The sequence below is a fragment of the Borostomias antarcticus genome (genome assembly GCF_949987555.1).
Source record: "Borostomias antarcticus genome assembly, chromosome: 5".
NCBI classification, from domain to species: Eukaryota; Metazoa; Chordata; class Actinopteri; order Stomiiformes; family Stomiidae; genus Borostomias; species Borostomias antarcticus.
Genome location: NC_140238.1, coordinates 10,030,114 through 10,050,113, shown reverse-complemented (window position 1 = coordinate 10,050,113; position 20,000 = coordinate 10,030,114). Strand labels below are relative to the sequence as shown.

Genomic DNA, 20,000 nt, shown 5'->3' with positions numbered 1-20,000 from the left:
GAGATGTTAATCTCAATGATGCCTGATGATGATCTGGTTAAATAAAGGATCTGTTTGATTGATTGATCCATGTTCTGTAGGTCTGAGGAAAGTCTTATGGAGAGAAACTCCCCTTTTACTGTATAGAGAGAGATTGAGAGAACGAGCTTGCACCAAATGTACGTAGCTCTGATTCTCTCTTTCTCTCTCTCTCACACACACACACACACACACACACACACACACACACACACACACACACACACACACACACACACACACACACCGGGAACATTCTTGTCTCTCTTTCTGCTATAACAGGGATGTGAGATCTGAGATGTTCTGCTGCGGAACCCTCGCCAGCGGCCCCTGGAGTTCAATTCCACGCCACGTTTCATCGTGTCGCCCCGGCGCCCGCTGAGCACCTCAGATGAAGACATTTGGCGTCGCGAGCGGAGCGCTCCGGGCAGGTGGCACACTGCAGCCCATTAATATAGGTAATTAACATTAGCCACCATTTTAATTAACATGCAAACTAATTAGGAAATAATTAAGGAACATAAAAATGTGGATCTTAATTTGAAATCGGGAGAAAAGCGGGTAGCAGGGCGCGTTCGGCACGTGGGCATGCCTGTTTGTTTTGGGAGGGGCGGGGGGGGGGTGTGGGGATGAAAGGATGGCAGCTTGTTCAAAGTGAATGGTAGAGGAAGCTAAATAAGTCAGCAGGCAGAGGATCAAGTGTTGATATGAAACATGTGAGGTGCTGTTCTCCCCCCCTCTCTCTTTCTCTCCCAGTCTGTTTCCCTCTCTCTCTCTCTCTCTCTCACTCTCTCGCTCTCTCACTATTCCGCTATGTCATTCCACCTCTCTCGCTTTCTCTTTCTTTCTCTCGATCCCTCCCTCCCTCCATCTTTCTGTCTCACAGGAGGGCAGATGGCAACACAACAACACTGCCCCTGCCAAGCCAGTCCTCGCGTCCCTACCAACCCTGGCTGGCAGTGAAAGAGTCTCTGGACAGACTCCCTCCCTATCACTGCTAGGTCGTCCACGGACGAGCCCTCCATCAGAGCTTCCAGTCATCCCGATCCTCCATACGTCTGGCTAGCTCGCCGGTACGGTACTTTCCGCTCCTGCATCTTTCTTGGGTGCGTCCGCGTGTGTTAATATGGGACACCCTGGTGACCGGTGCCCGTGTGTTAATATGGGACACCCTGGTGACCGGTGCCCGTGTGTTAATATGGGACACCCTGGTGACCGGTGCCCGTGTGTTGGCTCCCACAGCACCAGTTTGCTGGCCGGCAGCTCCTGGTGTCTCTGGCAGTGACCTGCCAGCCTCATTCTCCTCGCTGCTGTTTTCTCACTCACCCTTGGTGCCCCCCCCCCCATACAGATGCTTGTTGGTTACATGCTCGTTCTTGTTGATGTTAAGTACTGCACACAGCATTCTGGTCTAGCGCCCATCTAGGGACTTCTGCAGGGTGGGCTTCAGGGTCCAGCATTCACAGCCATATGAGGATGGACTCCACAGTCGCATAGAAGAAGTTGAGTTTGATTTGTAGGGGGAGGTTGGAGTTCCGCACACTGGCCATGCTGTTCAGGGCCCTCCATGCAAGCGCCTTCCTCACTTTAAGGTCTTGCTCGAAGCTGACCTATAGAAACACAGTGAGAGCGTTTGTATATACCTAAACACTAACCACTGGTTCTGTTGGACATGTCAGCTTCCAAAAGATACGCTAGAATAGTTTTGATATCCATTCAGACACATGTGAATGCTACAGTACACACTACTACTGTATACTGACTACAAATCAGAAGTATTCTAATAGATAACTATTTTCCCTAAAAAGTCGCTATGCGGTCCCTAAACCTCCACGTCTTCTCTACCAATGCAGAGCTGTAGCCAGGGGGGAATGGGGTGGACCAAAACAAACCCCCCCTCACGACCAAAGGTCCCCCCCCCCCCCCCCCGTCGACAAATCGTCGGCGAATCTAAATAGTCCGTTCGACTAGCCCCCCCCTCCCCCTCCCCCTCGTCAACAATTTGCCGAGCGACGGGATCTTCGTAAAAAAAATGCGATAAGATCCGCTTTTTGACGAAAACGAACCCCCCCTTCCACAAGGCTGGCTACGGGCCTGGTGAGTGAAACACCGAGATAGAGGGTCGGCTGCATCACCGCATGGGGTCCCTGCTTCGTTTAAACGCTGCTTCTTGGCAATCACAAGGGGACAAATGGATCCCGGCCATAAGACAAAGAAAGCAATTGTGAAGATCGATGCATAAAGCTGGAACGAGGCGCGGTGCTCACCGGCCGCTGACGCCAACTTTCCTATTTCATTAACAGTGGGAACAAAAGCATTCCGGAAGCGTTTCCTGGTGACAAATGCCCTGGACCATTACAGAGCCATTCCAGGTAAGTGCCGCATGCCCCAAACGTTAAATTCAATTTCTCTGCTCCATTGTATCTCTATTCATTACTTGGAGTGTTTGTTCCAGGTGGGGGAGGCTGGTGCTGCTGGAACTACTAGTAGTAGTTTGTTTGTTTGTTTGTTGTTTGTTGTGGCTATTGCTTTTGTTGTTTTTGTTAAATCAGTACCCTCTATGAATATGGGTCCAAGCACAGGAAGGTGGTATGTGTGCTGTGTTCTTGGTTTAATGGTAGGTGATGTTGTTGATGATGTTGGTATAAAGTCCTGTTTACTGTAATACCCCTCCTCCTCCCAGAGTAAAAACAGCATTTAAATCTAGTCTTCATAAGACGACTTTTCATGCCCAGCATGTCTACATGTACCTCACATCCACAAGTGTGTGTGTGTGTGTGTGTGTGTGTGTGTGTGTGTGTGTGTGTGTGTGTGTGTGTGTGTGTGTGTGTGTGTGTGTGTGTGTGTGTGTGCGTGAGTGCATGTGTGTGCGTGAGTGAGTGCATGTGTGTGCGCGTGTGTGTGAGAGAGAAGGCTCCACCAAAGAGCAGGACTCAATACAGAGTGAATTTATTAATTAATTTCGTTGCTCCTCTCCTGCTCCTGGGCAGCCACCAAGCCAAGCCTAGGAGGGGTTAAGGTGGGAGGAGAAGAAGAAGAAGAAGAAGAAGAAGAAGAAGAAGAAGAAGAAGAAGAAGAAGAAGAAGAAGAAGAAGAAGAAGAAGAAGAAGAAGAAGAAGAAGAAGAAGAAGAAGAAGAAGAAGAAGAAGAAGAAGAAGAAGAAGAAGAAGAAGAAGAAGAAGAAGAAGAAGAAGAAGAAGAAGAAGAAGAAGAAGAAGGAAGACGAGGAGAAGAAAGACAAGGAGGAGGAGGAGAGGTGGAGGAAGGAGCCAGAGCAGGAGCAGGCTGACAGCGTCTGAGCAGAGCTGACACTGAACTGCAGTGTTCATCCCAGCAGCCAGACACCTTCAAACAGTCTGGCAGGTAGAGAGTGACCTTGTATTTCATTAACTGATAATTACATGGATTTATTCCACTAACGCTTTTAATTAAAATGCTAGAAATATTGATTACCTCTATCGCCCCCCCCCCCCACAACACACACACACATACACACACTTTCACCCCACCCCCTGGATGAAAAAGCCCCTTCAGAATGTTTATTTAGAGAAGTGGAGAGAGAATTAAATTAGATTGGATCTCTCTGATGCACCAAATAAGGCTTCTTACTTTTTCTGCTGCCCATGCAGGAAAAACGGTTTCATTTGTTATTTTATCTTCTTTGGATGTTAGGCTCATTATTTTGTCTAGCGATTCATTTTTTACTTACCTCCATATTCAATTAAAATATAATTTTAAAGGATAATTAAGATGGGCCGGCTGAGAGGGAGGAGGCTCTACCAACAAATTGAATGTTGCCGATGATTTGGAGTTCCACCACTGCGGTTGCTTTGTATGGGCTGGCTGGCTGTGTGTGTATGTGTGTGTGTGTGTGTGTGTGTGTGTGTGTGTGTGTGTGTGTGTGTGTGTGTGTGTGCGTGTGTGTGTGTGTGTGTGTGTGTATGTATGTGTGTTAGAGGGCAGTGGTTCATAACAGTGGTGTTCTTCTAATGCATATAGGCTGTCCTTCCTCAGCACAGTGTCATCAGAGCTCACAGTAGGCAGCGCACGAACACACACACACACACACACACACACACACACACACACACACACACACACACACACACACAACTGATGGACAAACTAATTATGCATGAAATCAAATATGATTTAGAAGAGAATTCATAACAAAAACTCTACCCTAGTCTCAATGCAGCTTCTCAGGAGGTGTGTGTGTGTGTGTGTGTGTTTGTGTGTGTGTGTGTGTGTGTAGATGGGAATAATGGAGTTGTAAGAGTTATAGAGTCATGCACGAGGGCAGGGGGAAGTTGTTGGTAGGTGGGGGTAGGAGGGGGTAGTCTGGGATATGTGAGGGTATGAGGGTGTAGGTGGGCCTAGATGGGGGTAGGTAGGGGTAGGTGGGGGAAAAAGGGGGTAGGTGAGGGTAGGAGGGGGTAAGTGAGGGTAGAAGGGGGTGGGGGTAGATGGGGATAGGTGGGGTATGTGGGGATAGGAGGGGGTAGGTGGGGGTAGGAATGGGTAGGAGGGGTAGGAAGGGTAGGAAGGGATATGAGGGGGTAGCTGTTGGTAGGTGGAGGTAGGTGGGCTTAGGGGGTAGGTAAGGGTAGGTGGGGGTAGGTGGTTGTAGGTGTGGGTAGGAGGGGTAAGTCGGGGTAGGTGGGGATAGGAGGGGTAGGTAGGGGTAGGTAGGGGTAGGAGGGGTAAGTAGGGGTAGGTGGGGGTAGGAGGGGTAGGAGGGAGTAGTCTGGGGTAGGTGAGGGTATGTGGGGGTAGGTGGGGTATCTGGAGGTAGGTGGGGCTAGATGGGGGTAGGTAGGGGTAGGTGGGAGTAGGTGGGGGTAGGGGGAGTAGATGGAGGTAAATGAGGGTAGATGGGGCTGGGGGGGTAGATGGGGATAGATGGGGTGGGAGGGTAGATTAGATAGGTGGGGGTAGGGGGAGTAGCTGGGATAGGTGGGGGTAGATGGGGTAGGTGAGGGGTGTAGATGGGGTACGTGGGGGTAGATGGGGTAGGTGGGGGTAGATGGGTGTGGGGGGGGGGGGTAGTGAGTTGATTGTAATTGATTTCCAGCCCGACAGATGAAGTTTAGGGGAGGTATTTGCTTTTTAATGTGATGGGGAGTAATTATCCTCTGAGATCTGCGGTGTAGATCATTGAAAATGCACTGAGCACGAGAAAATCAAATTAGCCTAGCGACTCTCAGATTCATCACCCAAGCCCCCAGCCCCTTCCCAGTCGCAGGATTAGACCCCTCCTCTTCCTCATCTATTTACCTCATGGGGTTGGTATGGAGGGCATCTTGGGGGGAGGTTAACATTTTGAAGGAAATACAGGATAATTACAGAGCATTCTGGGTAATCCTGAACCATTAGGCCTAATCTGACAGCCGCGGTGAGAGAAACTAAGTTGTTTGCGTCTTCGACTGTGGAGAAGAGAGACTCAGGTGCCGTTTTGCAGGCAGATGGGAACACAGCTTAAGATGCAGAACGTTGCGTCAGTAAGACAAACATGTAGCCCTCTTCCCCTCAGATTGGGGGAGAGGGGGTGAGGGAGGTGAGGGAGGAGGGAGGGGAGAGGGGGGTGAGGGGTGAGGGAGGAAGGAGGGCAGGAGACAATACAGACCACAACCCAAAAGGCAACATTGACTTAAACGGAACAACAAGACAGGACCTGAGTATTCTCCAATAGAGTCAATGCATAATGCATGTCCTAGACACACACGTGTACACACACGCACGCACGCACGCATGCACGCACACACGCACACACACACACACACACACACACACACACACACACACACACACATAAACACACACACACACAAGCACACACACACATACACACACACACACACACACACAAGCACACACTGCATCTCAAACACTGCCAGCAAGACATCTTCATCATCGCGATCATGATCAAGCGATGATTATGATCCCCTTTCTCTGTTTAGTTGTTTACACGTTTAAGTCACTGTGATCCAAGTGAAAAAGGACAAAACCAGACAAAACATTGATCAGAGGAATCCTACGACCGGCGTACGTGCCACACGTTTATCTTCCCGTGGGCCCTTTCAACGGAGGAGTGGGTTTCTCCTGTTCACCTCACCTACATGAGGAGAGAGAACAGTAGGAGCAGACCCCCTGTGGCCCCTCCAGGAACGCAGAGACACACTGTTCGTCACACGTCGGGCTTGTTGTGACAGTACACAGGATTCCAGCTCTACTCTGACTCCCGGGGCAGTGTAGTCTGTTCAAGACTTGAATGTGAGTTTATAGCTTCCTGCTATAGTTCAACCCCATGCTCACATTCTCGCTCATACCCACCTGCTGTTCTCTAGAGCAGAAAGATTCTCTCTCTCTCTCTCCATCACTCCCCCTCTCTCTCTCCTTCTCCCTCTCCTCTTTCTCTCTCTTCATCTCTCCCACGTCTCTCTCCCTCGCTCTCCTCTCTCTCCATCCCTCCCCCTTCCCTCTCTCTGCCTCTCCTCTCTCTCCCTCTCCTCTATCTCTCCATTTCTCCCCCTCTCTCTCCCTCTCCTCTCTCTCCACCCCTCCCTATCTCCCTCTCCATCTCTCCCCCCCTCTCTCCCCCCCCTCTCTCTCTCCCTCTCTCCATCTCTCCCCCCCTCTTTCTCTCCCTCTCCTCTCTCCCGCCTCCTCCTCTCTCTCTACTGGTTTTGTCCCAGCGCTGTTCAAGGACAACATTCCAGTTGTTTTTAATATCAAAGGCTGAACATGCATGTAAATCAAAACTAATCCATAACACCCCCCGTTCTGTTTGCACACATCTGAACGTTGCGACTGGTTAAAGCTCCGCTCTGTTGACAACACGAGATGAGAGAGGAGCAGTGGCATTTTCTCCCGTATGCCAAGGGAGTCTCCCCTCCCCTCCTCCTCTCCCCCTCCTCTCCTCTCCCCTTCCCTCCTCGTTCCTACCCTCCTCTCTCCTCTCTCCACCTCTTTTCTTCTCTCTTTTCCTCTCCCCTCCTCCCCCCTCCTCTCCTCTCCTCTCCTCTCCTCTCCTCTCCTCTCCTCTCCTCTCCTCTCCTCTCCTCTCCTCTCCTCTCCTCTCCTCTCCTCTCCTCTCCTCTCCTCTCCTCTCCTCTGTGCGTGGCAGCATCTCTTCTCTCCCTGACCGGTTCACCAGCAGGAGAGGACCGCAGGGCAGACATTAGAATTTTATATCACTTCAAGAAGGTATGGAGATGGAGAGATGGAGAGAGGTTAGGAGAGAGGGATGGTGGGAGCAGGGGGGGGAGGAGGATGAGGGGAGGAATAGAGGGTGGAACGAATGGGAGAGGAAGGAGGGGTGGAGAGAAAGAGAGAGAGATAAAGGGAAAAAGGGGAAGGAATGGCAGAGGACGGTGGGGTGGACAGAGAAAGAGAGAGAGAGAGAGAGAGAGAGAGAGAGAGAGAGAGAGATCATTTAAAGCTCCAGTCTGACATTCACAGGGGAGTGGGGATGGAGTGATGTTCGGTGTTTTTGTCTTTCACCTGTGAGGCACTCTAAATCAGAGTGCCACTGAGGTAATTCCACTAACCATATTTCATAACACCCCGACACTTTTATGTTGACCAGGTTGGCTATAAGGGCCCCTGATTAGAATTCAGAAAAAAGGAAGATTCCAGAATGATGTGGAGAGGAGGAAAGAACATCAGGTAGAACACAAAATGATCTAGAGAGCTCTGAGACTGTCTCCCTGTCTTTCTGTCTGTCTCCTTGCCTGTCTATCTCCATGTCTATCTGTCTCCCTGTCTGCCTACATGCCTCCATCCCTCCCCTCCTTCCCTGTCTACCTGTCTTCCCCTCTCCCTCCCTCCTTGTCAGTCAGTCAGTCAGTCAGTCAGTCAGTCAGTCAGTCAGTCAGTTTCTCTCTCCGTCTGTCTCTCTCTTTCTCCCTCCCTGTCTGTCTGTCTGTGTATCTGTCCGTTTGTCTATCTGTCTGTCTCTCTCTCCTTCCCTGTCTATCCGTCTGTCTGTCTCTCTCTCTCTCCCTCCCTCACTCCCTTTCTGTCTGTCTCCCACCCTCTGACTATCTGTATGTCTCTACAGTATCTCTCCTTCCCTGTCTGTCTCTCTCCCTTCATTCAGTCTGCCTGTCTGTCTGTCTGCCTGCCTGTCTGTCTGTCTGTTAATGAAATTTCACAATTTGTTTTTTTCTGTTTTCCCACCTGACTGCTCTTCCTTAGTTTATTATTTTACAACTTGTGTGAACTTCCTTCTTAGTTCGTTCTCATAGACCAGTCAAACTACCATTTGTTCTGTGTGACATCACTTCCCCGTACCGTTTGTCCTGATTGACATCACTTCCTCTACCACGACTATACTGTAAGACGACACCCCCTGTTTCATTCCTTCATTCTGAGCTGGAATTACTTCCTGTTTAGAATCATTTTTGTAAATCGTAAACACCAGAATAAACTATCGTCTTTGTTTGATAAACCGACCACTCGCGTGTCTGTCTGTCTACCAGCCTGTCTGTCTGTCTGTCTGTCTACCAGCCTGCCTGTCTGTCTGTCTACCAGCCTGCCTGCCTGTCTGTCTGTCTGTCTGTCTGTCTGTCTGTCTGTCTGTCTGTCTACCAGCCTGTCTGTCTGTCTGTCTGTCTGTCTGTCAGACTCAGTTTCACCATCTCCTCTAACTAATCCACTGTCTGCTCCCGCCTGCTGAATGCTCCGCTGCCTACAATGTATCACTGGAACTTCCTGCATTAATAACACAGCCAGTGCTTGATGTCTCTCTGATGCCTATCCCTCTCTATCCCCCCTATCCTTCACACTGAAGCCTTGTTAAATATTCATTGACAATTATTCCAGCCTGACTGAGGGCTAAGTGGCTGGACCTGAGAGAAAGAGAGAGAGAGAGAGAGAAAGAGAGAGAGAGAAAGAGAGAGTGTGTGCACGAGGTACATTGCATACTGTACCCGTCTACGTAGTTATTAAAGCACACTTTTCTCTCTCTTTGCACTCTCTCTCTCTCTCTCTGCAGGGCATCCTATCGTTCAAACCGGCAGACACCTCACACCGCGGACTGCACCTTTAAATCCCTCCATACCTCCCCTAATCATGAAGCTAAAGCTTGATTAAAGCAGCAGATTAAATATTAAAGCTGGGCCTGTGGTGGTCTTCCAGGGTGACAGGCTGGCTCTACTCTCAGCGCAGTGGACCTCCGCTACGCTGCTCTCCACCATGGCAGAGGAAGCAGATTATTGAACACTTAGAAATAATTTTCTCTGAATAAATGTTTATTTGAGACATATTAGCGAAAATCCTCCAAGACGATCAGATCTAATCAAGTAGACACACCCACATGCAAGCGGGGGGATCGAACCACGGGTCTTACCCCCCGGGCATCTTGCGAGTGGCTCGGACCTGTATGTACTGTAGATAAACACGACAGCAGGGATCGAACCCCTGTTTCTCGCTCCGAGTTCAAGCATCTATCATTAGACCAAGAGTACAACATGATCTCTCCTACAAACCTACAGCCATCCTGGATATATCACAGCCTCCATATGAATATTCACATCTGTGCCCCTGAAGCATCGACTATCACATCATGAATATTGCAATGACCTTGTGAAAAGATTGGTGTTACCAGTTTTACAAACTTCTACCATTAGACAAAGAGTACAACATGATCTCTCCTGGGAATCCGCAGCAGTCCCTGTGGACCACAATGGTGCCAATGTGGCCAATCAGCTGTCTGGTTGATCTATCCCTCTGTCAGAGTCTTCAATCCCCCATGTTCTCAGTCTGGTTCAAAGTGAACACCCCCACTTTGAACAAATGATTGTTTCAGACTAATTAGGTTGACAGAGGCAGGCTGAGCTGAGCCCTGGCGGTACTCACAGCAACGTTAGGGAGCAATCACCTCTAACGCTGGAGCAGCTGGAGCTCAGCACTACTGGGAATATCAAGTGTCTTGGCCGCCAAACTGCGAGTGTGTGTGTGTGTGTGTGTGCATGTCCGCATTTTTGCCTGTCTATGTGCATGTCTGTGTGTATGTGTGTGCGTGAGTGTGTGTGCGTAAGCGTGTGTGAAATGCTTAAGCCGTCACATTGCGTCGACTTGCCGCCACATCCCGCCCCATCAGATTGAATGTGATTGAATGTGATTGAATGTGATTGAATGTGATTGCCTTCAGCTGGAGAGAGGATTCTTCTGAGCGTTGGCGTTGGCCTGCCAGGACAGGAGGAGGCCTGCTCGACTACAGGGGGAATCAAAGCAGAGATCTCACTGTGCTCCTGGTAATTACAACACTAAGCAGACATCTCCAGCAGCACACAGCTGCATCTCTGAGACAACGCTGTGGTCCTGATAATTACAAACCTGAGTACTCCTCTCTGCCTCTTCACGGACGGATGTAGAGAGAGAGAGAGAGAGAGAGAGAGAGAGAGAGAGAGAGAGAAGAGGGGAGGGAGGTAGGTAGAGAGAAAGAGAGGGAGCGGTCGACAGTGTCTTAGTGCAAGTGTGTGTCCACGCTTGTGGCTCCATTCACATTTTTGGAGCAGATGATTTTTCTTCAAGCATTGTTTCAGGTGGAATTGGTATTTGAGAGAAACAGACATGTGTCTGGTCAACAGAGTAGCATGTCCTGCTGGCCTCTACCCAGTAGCTGGAACACAACTACCAGCCTCCGTCACAGTACACCCTTCTCCTGTCTAGAGGGCACTTACAAACACACACTTTCTCTCACCTGGAACAAACTTCAACCTAAGTTTCCCTTAGAGTCTATTTCACTGGAACACGTGCAATGTTATTAACCAACTAATCTCATCACTGCTCGATGACAACTTTCCTCTTTGACAAGGGGGAAAAAAATGCATATTCATTTTTAATATTGGTGTAATTAAATATTTGAAAAATGTCAACGAGGAGAAAAAAATATCTCCATCTCCTCTAACAAATGGATTCCAATTGTCAGCTTGCCTTTGGCAACCACACTTAAAGAGGTATGTCATTTTAACTCTCTTAATAAATTACATTTGGAGTGCTTTTGCATGCTAATACTGGCAGGGAGAAGATTAATTAATTATTTTTTATTTAGATCTCTGATTATGCGTACTTCTAATTTAAAAGCCTGGCATTTTTTGGAAGAGGTAGATGGATGTGAAGTATCTGGACGAGTTCGACTCCAGCTCACTACTTTGACGAAGGCAGTTAGTTGAATTAGATATTCATAGACCAATCATTCTGGCGGACGAGGGTTTATCATTGGAAATCGTAAACAAACCCTCATTTCAAAAAGTGAAACAACTCCTCAAACAGGGTCAGGAACTGAGTAATCACAACCACTTTATGAATTTTCACATCTCTTCCTCCAAAACATCAATTATCACATGGTGAATACTGTGGCGACCTTGTGGAAAGAGTTTAGCGGTTTCAGGCACTTCCCCAACACAAGGCACTTAAAACACAGAGAGACAGTGGCGCTCTGCAGGGCGGTGTCTGACGGCTGAGCCGATGGAAGGGAGCAGCAAGAGAATAGACATGGTCATCAAGCCTAGTGAACTCTGGTTCCTGTACAGTACTTACTGTTTGGAGAGGACGAGTGTGTGTGTGTGTGTGTGTGTGTGTGTGGGTGGGTTGATGGGTGCGTGTGTATGTGGGTGAGCGCGCATGCGTGCATGTCTGTGTGTGCGTGCCTGCATGTTAGTGCACGTGTGTGTGTGTGTGTGTTTGTGTGTGAGTGTGCATGCCTGCGTGCTACTACACGTGTGTGCCTGTGTGTTACTGCACGTTTGGGTGTGTGTGTGTGTGCGCGTGCGTGTGTCATAAGGACAGACAGATATCTCCGGTTTTTAAGCAGCACTTGGGTGTAATTTCATCTCCAGCAGTGGAATGTCCCGGGGTGCATTGGTTTGAGCCGGCTGGCCGGTCCTGCTGCCTCGCCTGGGAGGGGACAGGTGTGGCTCGGGGTCCCTGCTGTAGCATATGTCTGCCGATGGCTCTGTCTCCTCCCCTCTCCTCTCCCCCTCATCCATCTCTCCCCCTCTCCTCCCACATCCCTTCGCTCTCTCTCACCACCCTCTCCCCCCAGGACTCTATCCTCCTGCTCCTCTCACTGCCCCCTCCCCCTCCCCACAGACACCCCCCCCCCCCCCCCCCCACACACACACACATGCACTCGGTGGTGGAGGGTGAAATAGATGCCCTGGGGGGGACAAGCTGTCTCCCAGCACAGCCTGATAAGGCCGCTACACACACACACACACACACACACACATCGGCATGAGACTGGCATTAGTTAGTTAGATGATGTGTAAACACCCAGCAATGATGATCCAAATTCCTCTCTCTCTCTCTCTCTATCTCTCTCTCTCTCTCTCTCGTCCTCTCTCTCTCTCTCTCTCTCTCTCGTCCGCTCTCTCTCAGAGATAGTGCATGGCCCCCGGCCCCTACAGAAGGACTCCGTCTCTGACTGATAAACTTGGATGTTGTGGCAGTGTCCTACGTTGCCCTAACACCCCTAGAGTTTGGCCGAGCCGAGCTTCCGGTCACCACCGACTGACTCGGGGCTGCTTCTTCAAGCCCCCCCCCCCCCCCCCCCCCCCTGCCTGCAGGTGGATATGGTACAGCCCTTCTGCTCATCAACACTGTTGATTCAGAATACAAGAACATAATGGACTTTTTCTGTATGTGAGTGCGGTGTGCGTTTGTGTGTGTGTGCGTGTGTGTGTTTACGCATGCTTGTGTGTGTTTGCGCGTATATGGTGTCGCCGACACCTGTTAAGCAGCTGAATATCACTCAGGCTCCAACCGACAGGGCTCGACTACAATCTCGCAAGCCCCGCAAATAACAGGGAATATGAGAGAACGCAGCTTTACGGCTTAACAGCAACATTCAGTGAACCTGGCTGTCTGGGAAGAGCTCTGAATCACACACACACACACACATAAACACACACAGATTTCCATGTAGCCTAATCTCGGTGGTCTTATCTGATATTCCATGACATTTACATGAGTGTGAGGATGTGTGTTCCTGACACTGAGACAGAGAGTGTCATACATAAGAGATGCTCCTCTCGGCACATCAAGAGCTGGTGGGGAGGAGGTGGAATATCTCTCTCTCTCTCTTTCTCTCTCTCTCTCTCTCTCACCCTCTCTCTCTCCCTCCCACCCTCTCTCCCCTACTGCTGTCTGTTATTGAGACTTAAACAAACATTGAAGCTTCAAGCTGTGTGTTATTACTTTCCTACAGTATCACTCTCTCTCTCTTTCTTTCTCCATCTCTCGCTCTCTCCATCTTTCACTTTCTTTCTCTGTCCTCTCTCTCTCTCGTTCTCTCCCCATCTCTCTCTCTCTCTCTCTCTCTCTCTCTCATTCATTAATCCACCTCCAGTCATTTTTACCTCCGCCCCAGTGAATCACAGGGCGGGTCCATGAGCTTCCCAAACATGGCCCGGACGTCCATTCACCTCCATACATTTTTTGGACTAGGATTACACAAAAACTACCAGACTGCTTTTCATGAAATTCGGTGGAGGGGTGTAGCATGTGCCAATTTTGAACTCATTTAATTTTGGTGCACAGAGTTTCGTGCTCTGTTTCGTTGATAATCGCCTTCTCAAAGTTCTAATGGAATTGGAGTTCAGAAGGTAGGTCAGATGACTTCCGCCATCACTGTGACATCATCACCTGTGCTGGTACGTGTCAAGGAGGGTTCTGAGGAGGAACATTCTCGTTACCATAGTGAAGATGACCCCCCCCCCCCCTCTAATTCCTTCAGTATTTACCCAACCCTACAACCTCTAAGGACCAGTATAAATATACACACATGCACACACACACACACGCATATGCACACACACACACACACACACACACACACACACACACACACACACACACACACGCACACGCACACGTCGAGGCAGAGATTTGTAGCTCCGTCTCTGACCTTCCACCCTCTACAGTGGCCATCCCATAATTAGGCCATGCATCTGATTGTCATTAACGACTGGAAGATAATGATTCAGGGCTGGTCGCCACGGTAATGTGCTGTAGCTGAGCGACTAACGACTGTCAGAGTAGACTGATCACACTGATCACTCTGTGCTCTAATTGGAGCAAAACACTCTAGAGTCAGACAGGGTTATTCATCTAGAGAGGAGAGGAGAGGAGAGGAGAGGAGAGGAGAGGAGAGGAGAGGAGAGGAGAGGAGAGGAGAGGAGAGGAGAGGAGAGGAGAGGAGAGGAGAGGAGAGGAAAAGAGAGAGGAGAGGTATGCTGAGGAGAAGAGAGGAGAGAAGGAGAGTGAGAGAAGAGAGGAGAGGAGGTGAGTGAGAGAGGAAAGAGGGAGGGAGGTAGGAGGAGAGAGGTGGAATGGAGGAACGGCGAGGTAGGGAGAGAGAGGGGAGAGAGAGAGAGGAGGGATGGAGGGAGGGAGAGGTAGAGAGAGAGCAGGGAGGGAGGGATAGTTTTTCTCATTTGTTTCAGATGAAGCATAAGAGATTACGGAGGGAGGGAGACATGGAGGAGAAGGCGCCTTGGTGTTGCTGAGGCCTCATGGGAAATATAGCGAGGCTCAGCTGACACCCTGACATGGCTGCTCATATCGCCCTGACGTCCAGACACACACACACACACACACACACACACACACACACACACACACACACACACACACAAACACACATACAAACACATACAAACACCTAAACACCTTGTTGTCAGCCTATGTTTGCAGGTGTGTGACTGTCTCTGCCTCTGTATGTGTGTGTGTGTGTGTGTGTGTGTGTGTGTGTGTGTGTGTGTCTGTGCGCGTGTAGGAATGACACCCCCAACCCAATCAAATTTGAACATAATTACCAAATCACAACTGGTAACCAAACATTGAGCAAAGCTAACCTGGAAGAGACTGCGCTGGTAATTACACATTAAATGCAGAGAACATAAATTGGGTTTCACACATTTCGAGCGACCAAACAATGCGTGCGTGCGTGCGTGCGCGCAGTACGGGTGTGCATCTGCGCGAGCCCCCGCGTTTGTCTTCAAATTATTCATGCAACCACCAACATTGCCTTACGCTTCGTTGATGAAAGATTTCATATTCACATCATGCGCATCTGCCAGTGCCCCAGCCCCCAATCACCCCCCCCCCCCCCCCCTAACTTCCAACCGGGAAGCTTTACTTTAGGTGTTTCTTATGCTAATAGCAGCGGACCCTTCCCATCTCACCCTCCCGTTTGTTTATTTTGCTGAGCGAGCAGAGGATAGCCGGGGGCTACAGGGGGGCGGGGAGGGGGGGATCAGAGAGAGGAAACGGGGATGGAGGGAGGGATGGAGGGATGGAGCCGGCGTACCTCGGGGCAGGCCAGCGGTCCGGCGGACTCTTGCTGACCCATCCCAGCCCCCTGGGCCCGCTGGCTCCGGGGGTCCGGGGTCCGGGGGGCGGCGGCGGCAAGGCCGAGGTCGGGGTCCAGCAGCACGCGCGCTTTGATGGCGTCCAGCGCCCGCAGCATCCAGCCGTGCTGGCGCCGGATCTGTCTCTGGAGCTCCGCCCACTGCTGGGAGATCATCTGGAGCATGTCCCTCAGTCCTGGGGAGGGGGAGGGGGAGAGGGAGGGAGAGAGAGAGAGAGAGAGAGAGAGAGAGAGAGAAAGGGAGAGAGATGTGAGAGAGGATGGAGGGGGAATAGAAAACAGGTGTGGTGGAGAGAGAGAGGGGTAAGATAAGGGAGAAGAGAGAGAGAGAGAGAGAGAGAGAGAGATGAAAGGAGTGGCCTTCATCTAGCTGTTGTTGGATCAGCCTAAGCTTGGTAAGTTCCTGTCATTCCAACGCAACCTTCTCCAAAACAGAGATACTGGCCACCGGAGGACAATAGTGGGGGATGATAGAGACACACACAGATAGAGATCTCTCTCTCTCTCTCTCTTTGTCCTCTCTATCTGCTTTAACCTTAGCCATCCCTCTCTGTCTCTCTCTCTCTTTCTCTCTCTCTCTCTCTCTTCTCTCTTTCTCTCTCTCTCTCTCTCTCTCCGGAAGTCAATCCACTCCACAGCAGAAAGCCAGTGGTATTGTAATATAATGGATGTGAAAAGCCTCTCCCCTCCTTCCTTCCCCTCCCCTCTTCTCCTCTCCTCCCTTCTCCTCTCTTCTCCTCCCTTCTCCTCTCTTCTCCTCTCCTCTCTTCTCCTCTCTTCTCCTCTCTTCTCCTCTCTTCTCTTCTCCTCTTCTCTCCTCAACTCTCTTCTCTTCTCCTCTCCTCACTTCGCTTTCCTCCTCTCCTATTCTGTTCTCTCCTCCTCTCTCCTCTCCTTTCCTCCACAGCCTGAAAGCGGTTACTTGAAGATTTATAAATTCTGAAGGTCAGTATGTTAATATAAACATTAATAATAAATGTGCGATGGTTGCCGTGGCTACCTGATTTGTGGGATGTGAGAACTTCCAGCAGCCGTCCGCCCTCCTCCAGTACGGCCTCCTTCAACGCATCGCGGCTGTCCACGTTCAGCTTGAAGCTCTGACACACACACACACACACAGAGAAAAAGAAGATAGCACTTTATTGCATCTCTATCTCATTTTCGCAGACAGACACGCAGATGCAAGACCCTGCTGTCTTTGAATAGCCTTGCCCCCCACACAAACACACAGACACACACATACAGACACACACACACAAACACAGAACCATGCTGATGAGTACATGAATGCCACGCTTGCGTGCACCCGTGTTGGACTAGTTCAGTAGATTCCCACTCACCGCATCTCTCAGGTGCACTCATCCAACCCCCCCCCCACCTTAAACTCCACCCCTCTTTCCCAAGTCCCCCCCTCCCAAGTCTCTCCTCCATTCTCTCTTCCCACTCCCCTCCTCCACCCTATGTTTCCCGAGCCACCTGCTCCCTGCCTCCATCAGAGGTCGGGCCCCTGAGAGAACAGCAGCCCCTAAAATCCCCCCCACCCCCCGCCCCGCACCCTTTCCACCATGTGTCTCACCCCCCTCCCCCCACACACACACACCATTTATGATGGCTCAATCTGGCCATTGTTATTCCACTAAATATCCCCCAAACACTCTTTTTCTGTCTCTGCCATGCCCCCCCCCCCCCCCCCATCCCCAACAGACTCTCTTCTGACTCCCCTCCTCCATGGACCCCCCCCCCTCTTGGGTGCTGCTATGAAAACTTTCAAGCTGATTGCTTGTGATAATACCCATGTGAACGTGCGCGGAGCAGAGCGCGAGCAGATAGAGCTTTCTCTTCTCTAACCGGCGCTCAGTAATCAGGGAGCTTTTGAAGATGTGATATGTGATGCAAGGGGGGGGGGGGGGTTCAGGGAGAGGAGGGGGCGGGGGACTCCCAGGAAAGGAGAGACGAGGAGAGCCTGGAGCGATGTTCTCCTCAGATAGTTCTTTCTCCTCAGATCTTAGCCAGCTCTGTTCAGCACAATTAATGTCTGATCTGGTCTGGTCTGGCCTGGCCTGGCCTGGTCTGGTCTGGTCTGGCCTGGCCTGGCCTGGCCTGGCCTGGCCTGGCCTGGTCTGGCCTGGCCTGGCCTGGTCTGGTCTGGTCTGATTTGGTCTGGTCTGGTCTGATTTGGTCTGATTTGGTCTGATTTGGTCTGGTCTAGTCTGGTCTGGTCTGATCTGATCTGATCTGATATGGTCTGGTCTGATCTGGTCTGATCTGGTCTGGTCTGAATTGGTCTGGTCTGGTCTGGTCTGAATTGGTCTGGTCTGGTCTGATTTGGTCTGGTCTGGTCTGAATTGGTCTGGTCTGGTCTGATTTGGTCTGGTCTGGTCTGATTTGGTCTGGTCTGGTCTGGTCTATCAGGCCCAAGCCTGACAGGCCTCTGTGGTGTGCGTGTGCATGTGTCTGTCATGTGTTCCTAGAAGTCTAGATCATTGTTCACTAAAACTACAAATCCCAGACACAGTTGTAGTTCCCAAGCATACCCAGATTAGCCAGATATCTTTAAATGAGGTGCAGATGGAGTCATGCATACTGTACCCCTCTGGGAGAAATGTGTGTGTGTGTGTGTGTGTGTGTGTGTGTGTATGTGCGTGTTTGTGTGTGTGTATGTGTGTGTGTGTGTATGTGCGTGCGTGCGTGCGTGCGTGTGTGTGCGTGCGTGCATGTGCGTTGGCTGCTGACAAATGGACTGAGTCAGGGATTCATCATCTGTGACAAGGTAGAATATCCACCACAGTCACTACTTATAGTGGGATGGATGGTCTCTCCTCTTCAGGATGAAGAGACAGAAACACACACACACGCACGCACGCACGCACGCACACACACACACACACACACACACACACATCAAGCAGACAAATCTATACATGTACATACAGACACAAACATATACAAACATACTGCACACAGACATACCTATACATACACACACTCACTCACACAAGCACATGCACGTGCACACAGTACATCACAGACACAGAGGCACACACACACACACACACACACACACACACACACACACACGCACAGATAGATATCTACCTCTGTCTGAAGTGAGTGAATTATTCTCACAGATTATAGAATTGTAATGAAACCACAGATCATATTTCAGTGCTGATTCCAAAGTCAATTCTATTCTGTGTTTTTTTTTTCTGGAGTTCAAATATGTAGAGCAGAGCAGATAAGACTAGAGGAGGGAGCCCTATCAATCAGGCCTGCCAGGCAAATCTACCCTAGTGGTTTTAGTTGATGTACTGTCCATACATATACAATACACACACACACACACACAATTAACTATATGTCTAGCGGTGCTTACAATACCAGCCAGCGGATAATGTCCAAGCGTTCAATGTTTTACTAGGTGAGTTACGGCATTACACACACACACACACACACACGCGCACGCGCACACACACACACACACACACACACACACACACACCTGTCACTGGTATTATTTACTCTGAAGCCGAACATTACCTTCAGATTGATATTCGCCCTCTTCCTATTTCTCTCTACTTCTCTCGTTCCCTTTTTCTATCTCTTTCTCTCTCTCTCTCTCTCTCCCTCTCAACAATCTCTTTCTTTCTCTCTCCCTATCTCTCGCTACCTCTCATAATCTCTTTCTCTCAGTCTCTCTTTCTCTCTCTCTCCCGTCCTCTCTTCTAAATCTCTCTCTCTATCTCTCTCTCTCTTTCTCTATCTCTCTCCCCCTCTCTCTATCTCCCTAGATTTTATTTGAGCATGATGCATCTTTGTTGTGTGTGTGTGTGTGTGTGTGTGTGTGTGTGTGTGTGTGTGTGTGTGTGTGTGTGTGAGTGTGTATTCTTTGCTGGAGAGATGGGACACCTGGAGATGTGCTGAAAAAACCACTGGACCTAAAACCTAAAACCTCTCCACTCATGTGCAGGCAGGCAGAGAGGGATAATCCCTGCAGCATCTTACAGATACAGCTGTCTCTCTCTCTCTCTCTCTCTCTCTCACACACACACACACACACACACACACACACAGACACACACACACAGACAACCACACACACACACACACACACACACACACACACACACACACACACACACACACACACACACACACAGGTGTGACTGTACTGTATACAGTACCTGTGGACAGAAGATAATTCTAAGATTTTAAAAGGTGTGACACTATTTTGATGGATTTAAAAAGTGTGTGTGCACGCGCGTGTGTTTGTGTATGTACTGTATATACAGTGTGTATGTGTGTGTGTGTGTGTGTGTGTGTGTGCGTGCGCGTGCATGCTTGTGCGTGTGTGTGTGCGTGTGTGTGAGCGTGTCTCATACCAATCACTATACTGTCCATGCCACTCAGCCCACCCCAGACCCTGTGTGATCTGATCCTCTCTTCATATTAGCATATTAGCATACGTCTAAGTGGTGTATTGTACAGCTAAATGAGTTGACATTGAGGTTTGACATTGAAGCAGCTCCTCCCAGCCAGCATGTGAATGGGGAAGCTAATGTGATCAGCAGAGCCTCTGTAATAATGATTATCAAATTGCCTTTAC

At 49.8% G+C, this 20,000-nt stretch overlaps 1 protein-coding gene across 1 annotated transcript in view; it reads right to left on the bottom strand.

The window, feature by feature from the left end:
• Positions 1 to 20,000, bottom strand: part of akap6 (A kinase (PRKA) anchor protein 6) — a gene marked incomplete at both ends in the record, with an annotated part of 122,696 nt that overhangs the window by 79,593 nt on the left and 23,103 nt on the right. The window contains 2 exons of the mRNA XM_084438892.1: positions 15,338 to 15,573; positions 16,398 to 16,494. Of these exons, the coding sequence (XP_084295018.1) occupies positions 15,338 to 15,573; positions 16,398 to 16,494 (333 nt within the window). The remainder of the gene's footprint in view (positions 1 to 15,337; positions 15,574 to 16,397; positions 16,495 to 20,000) is intronic.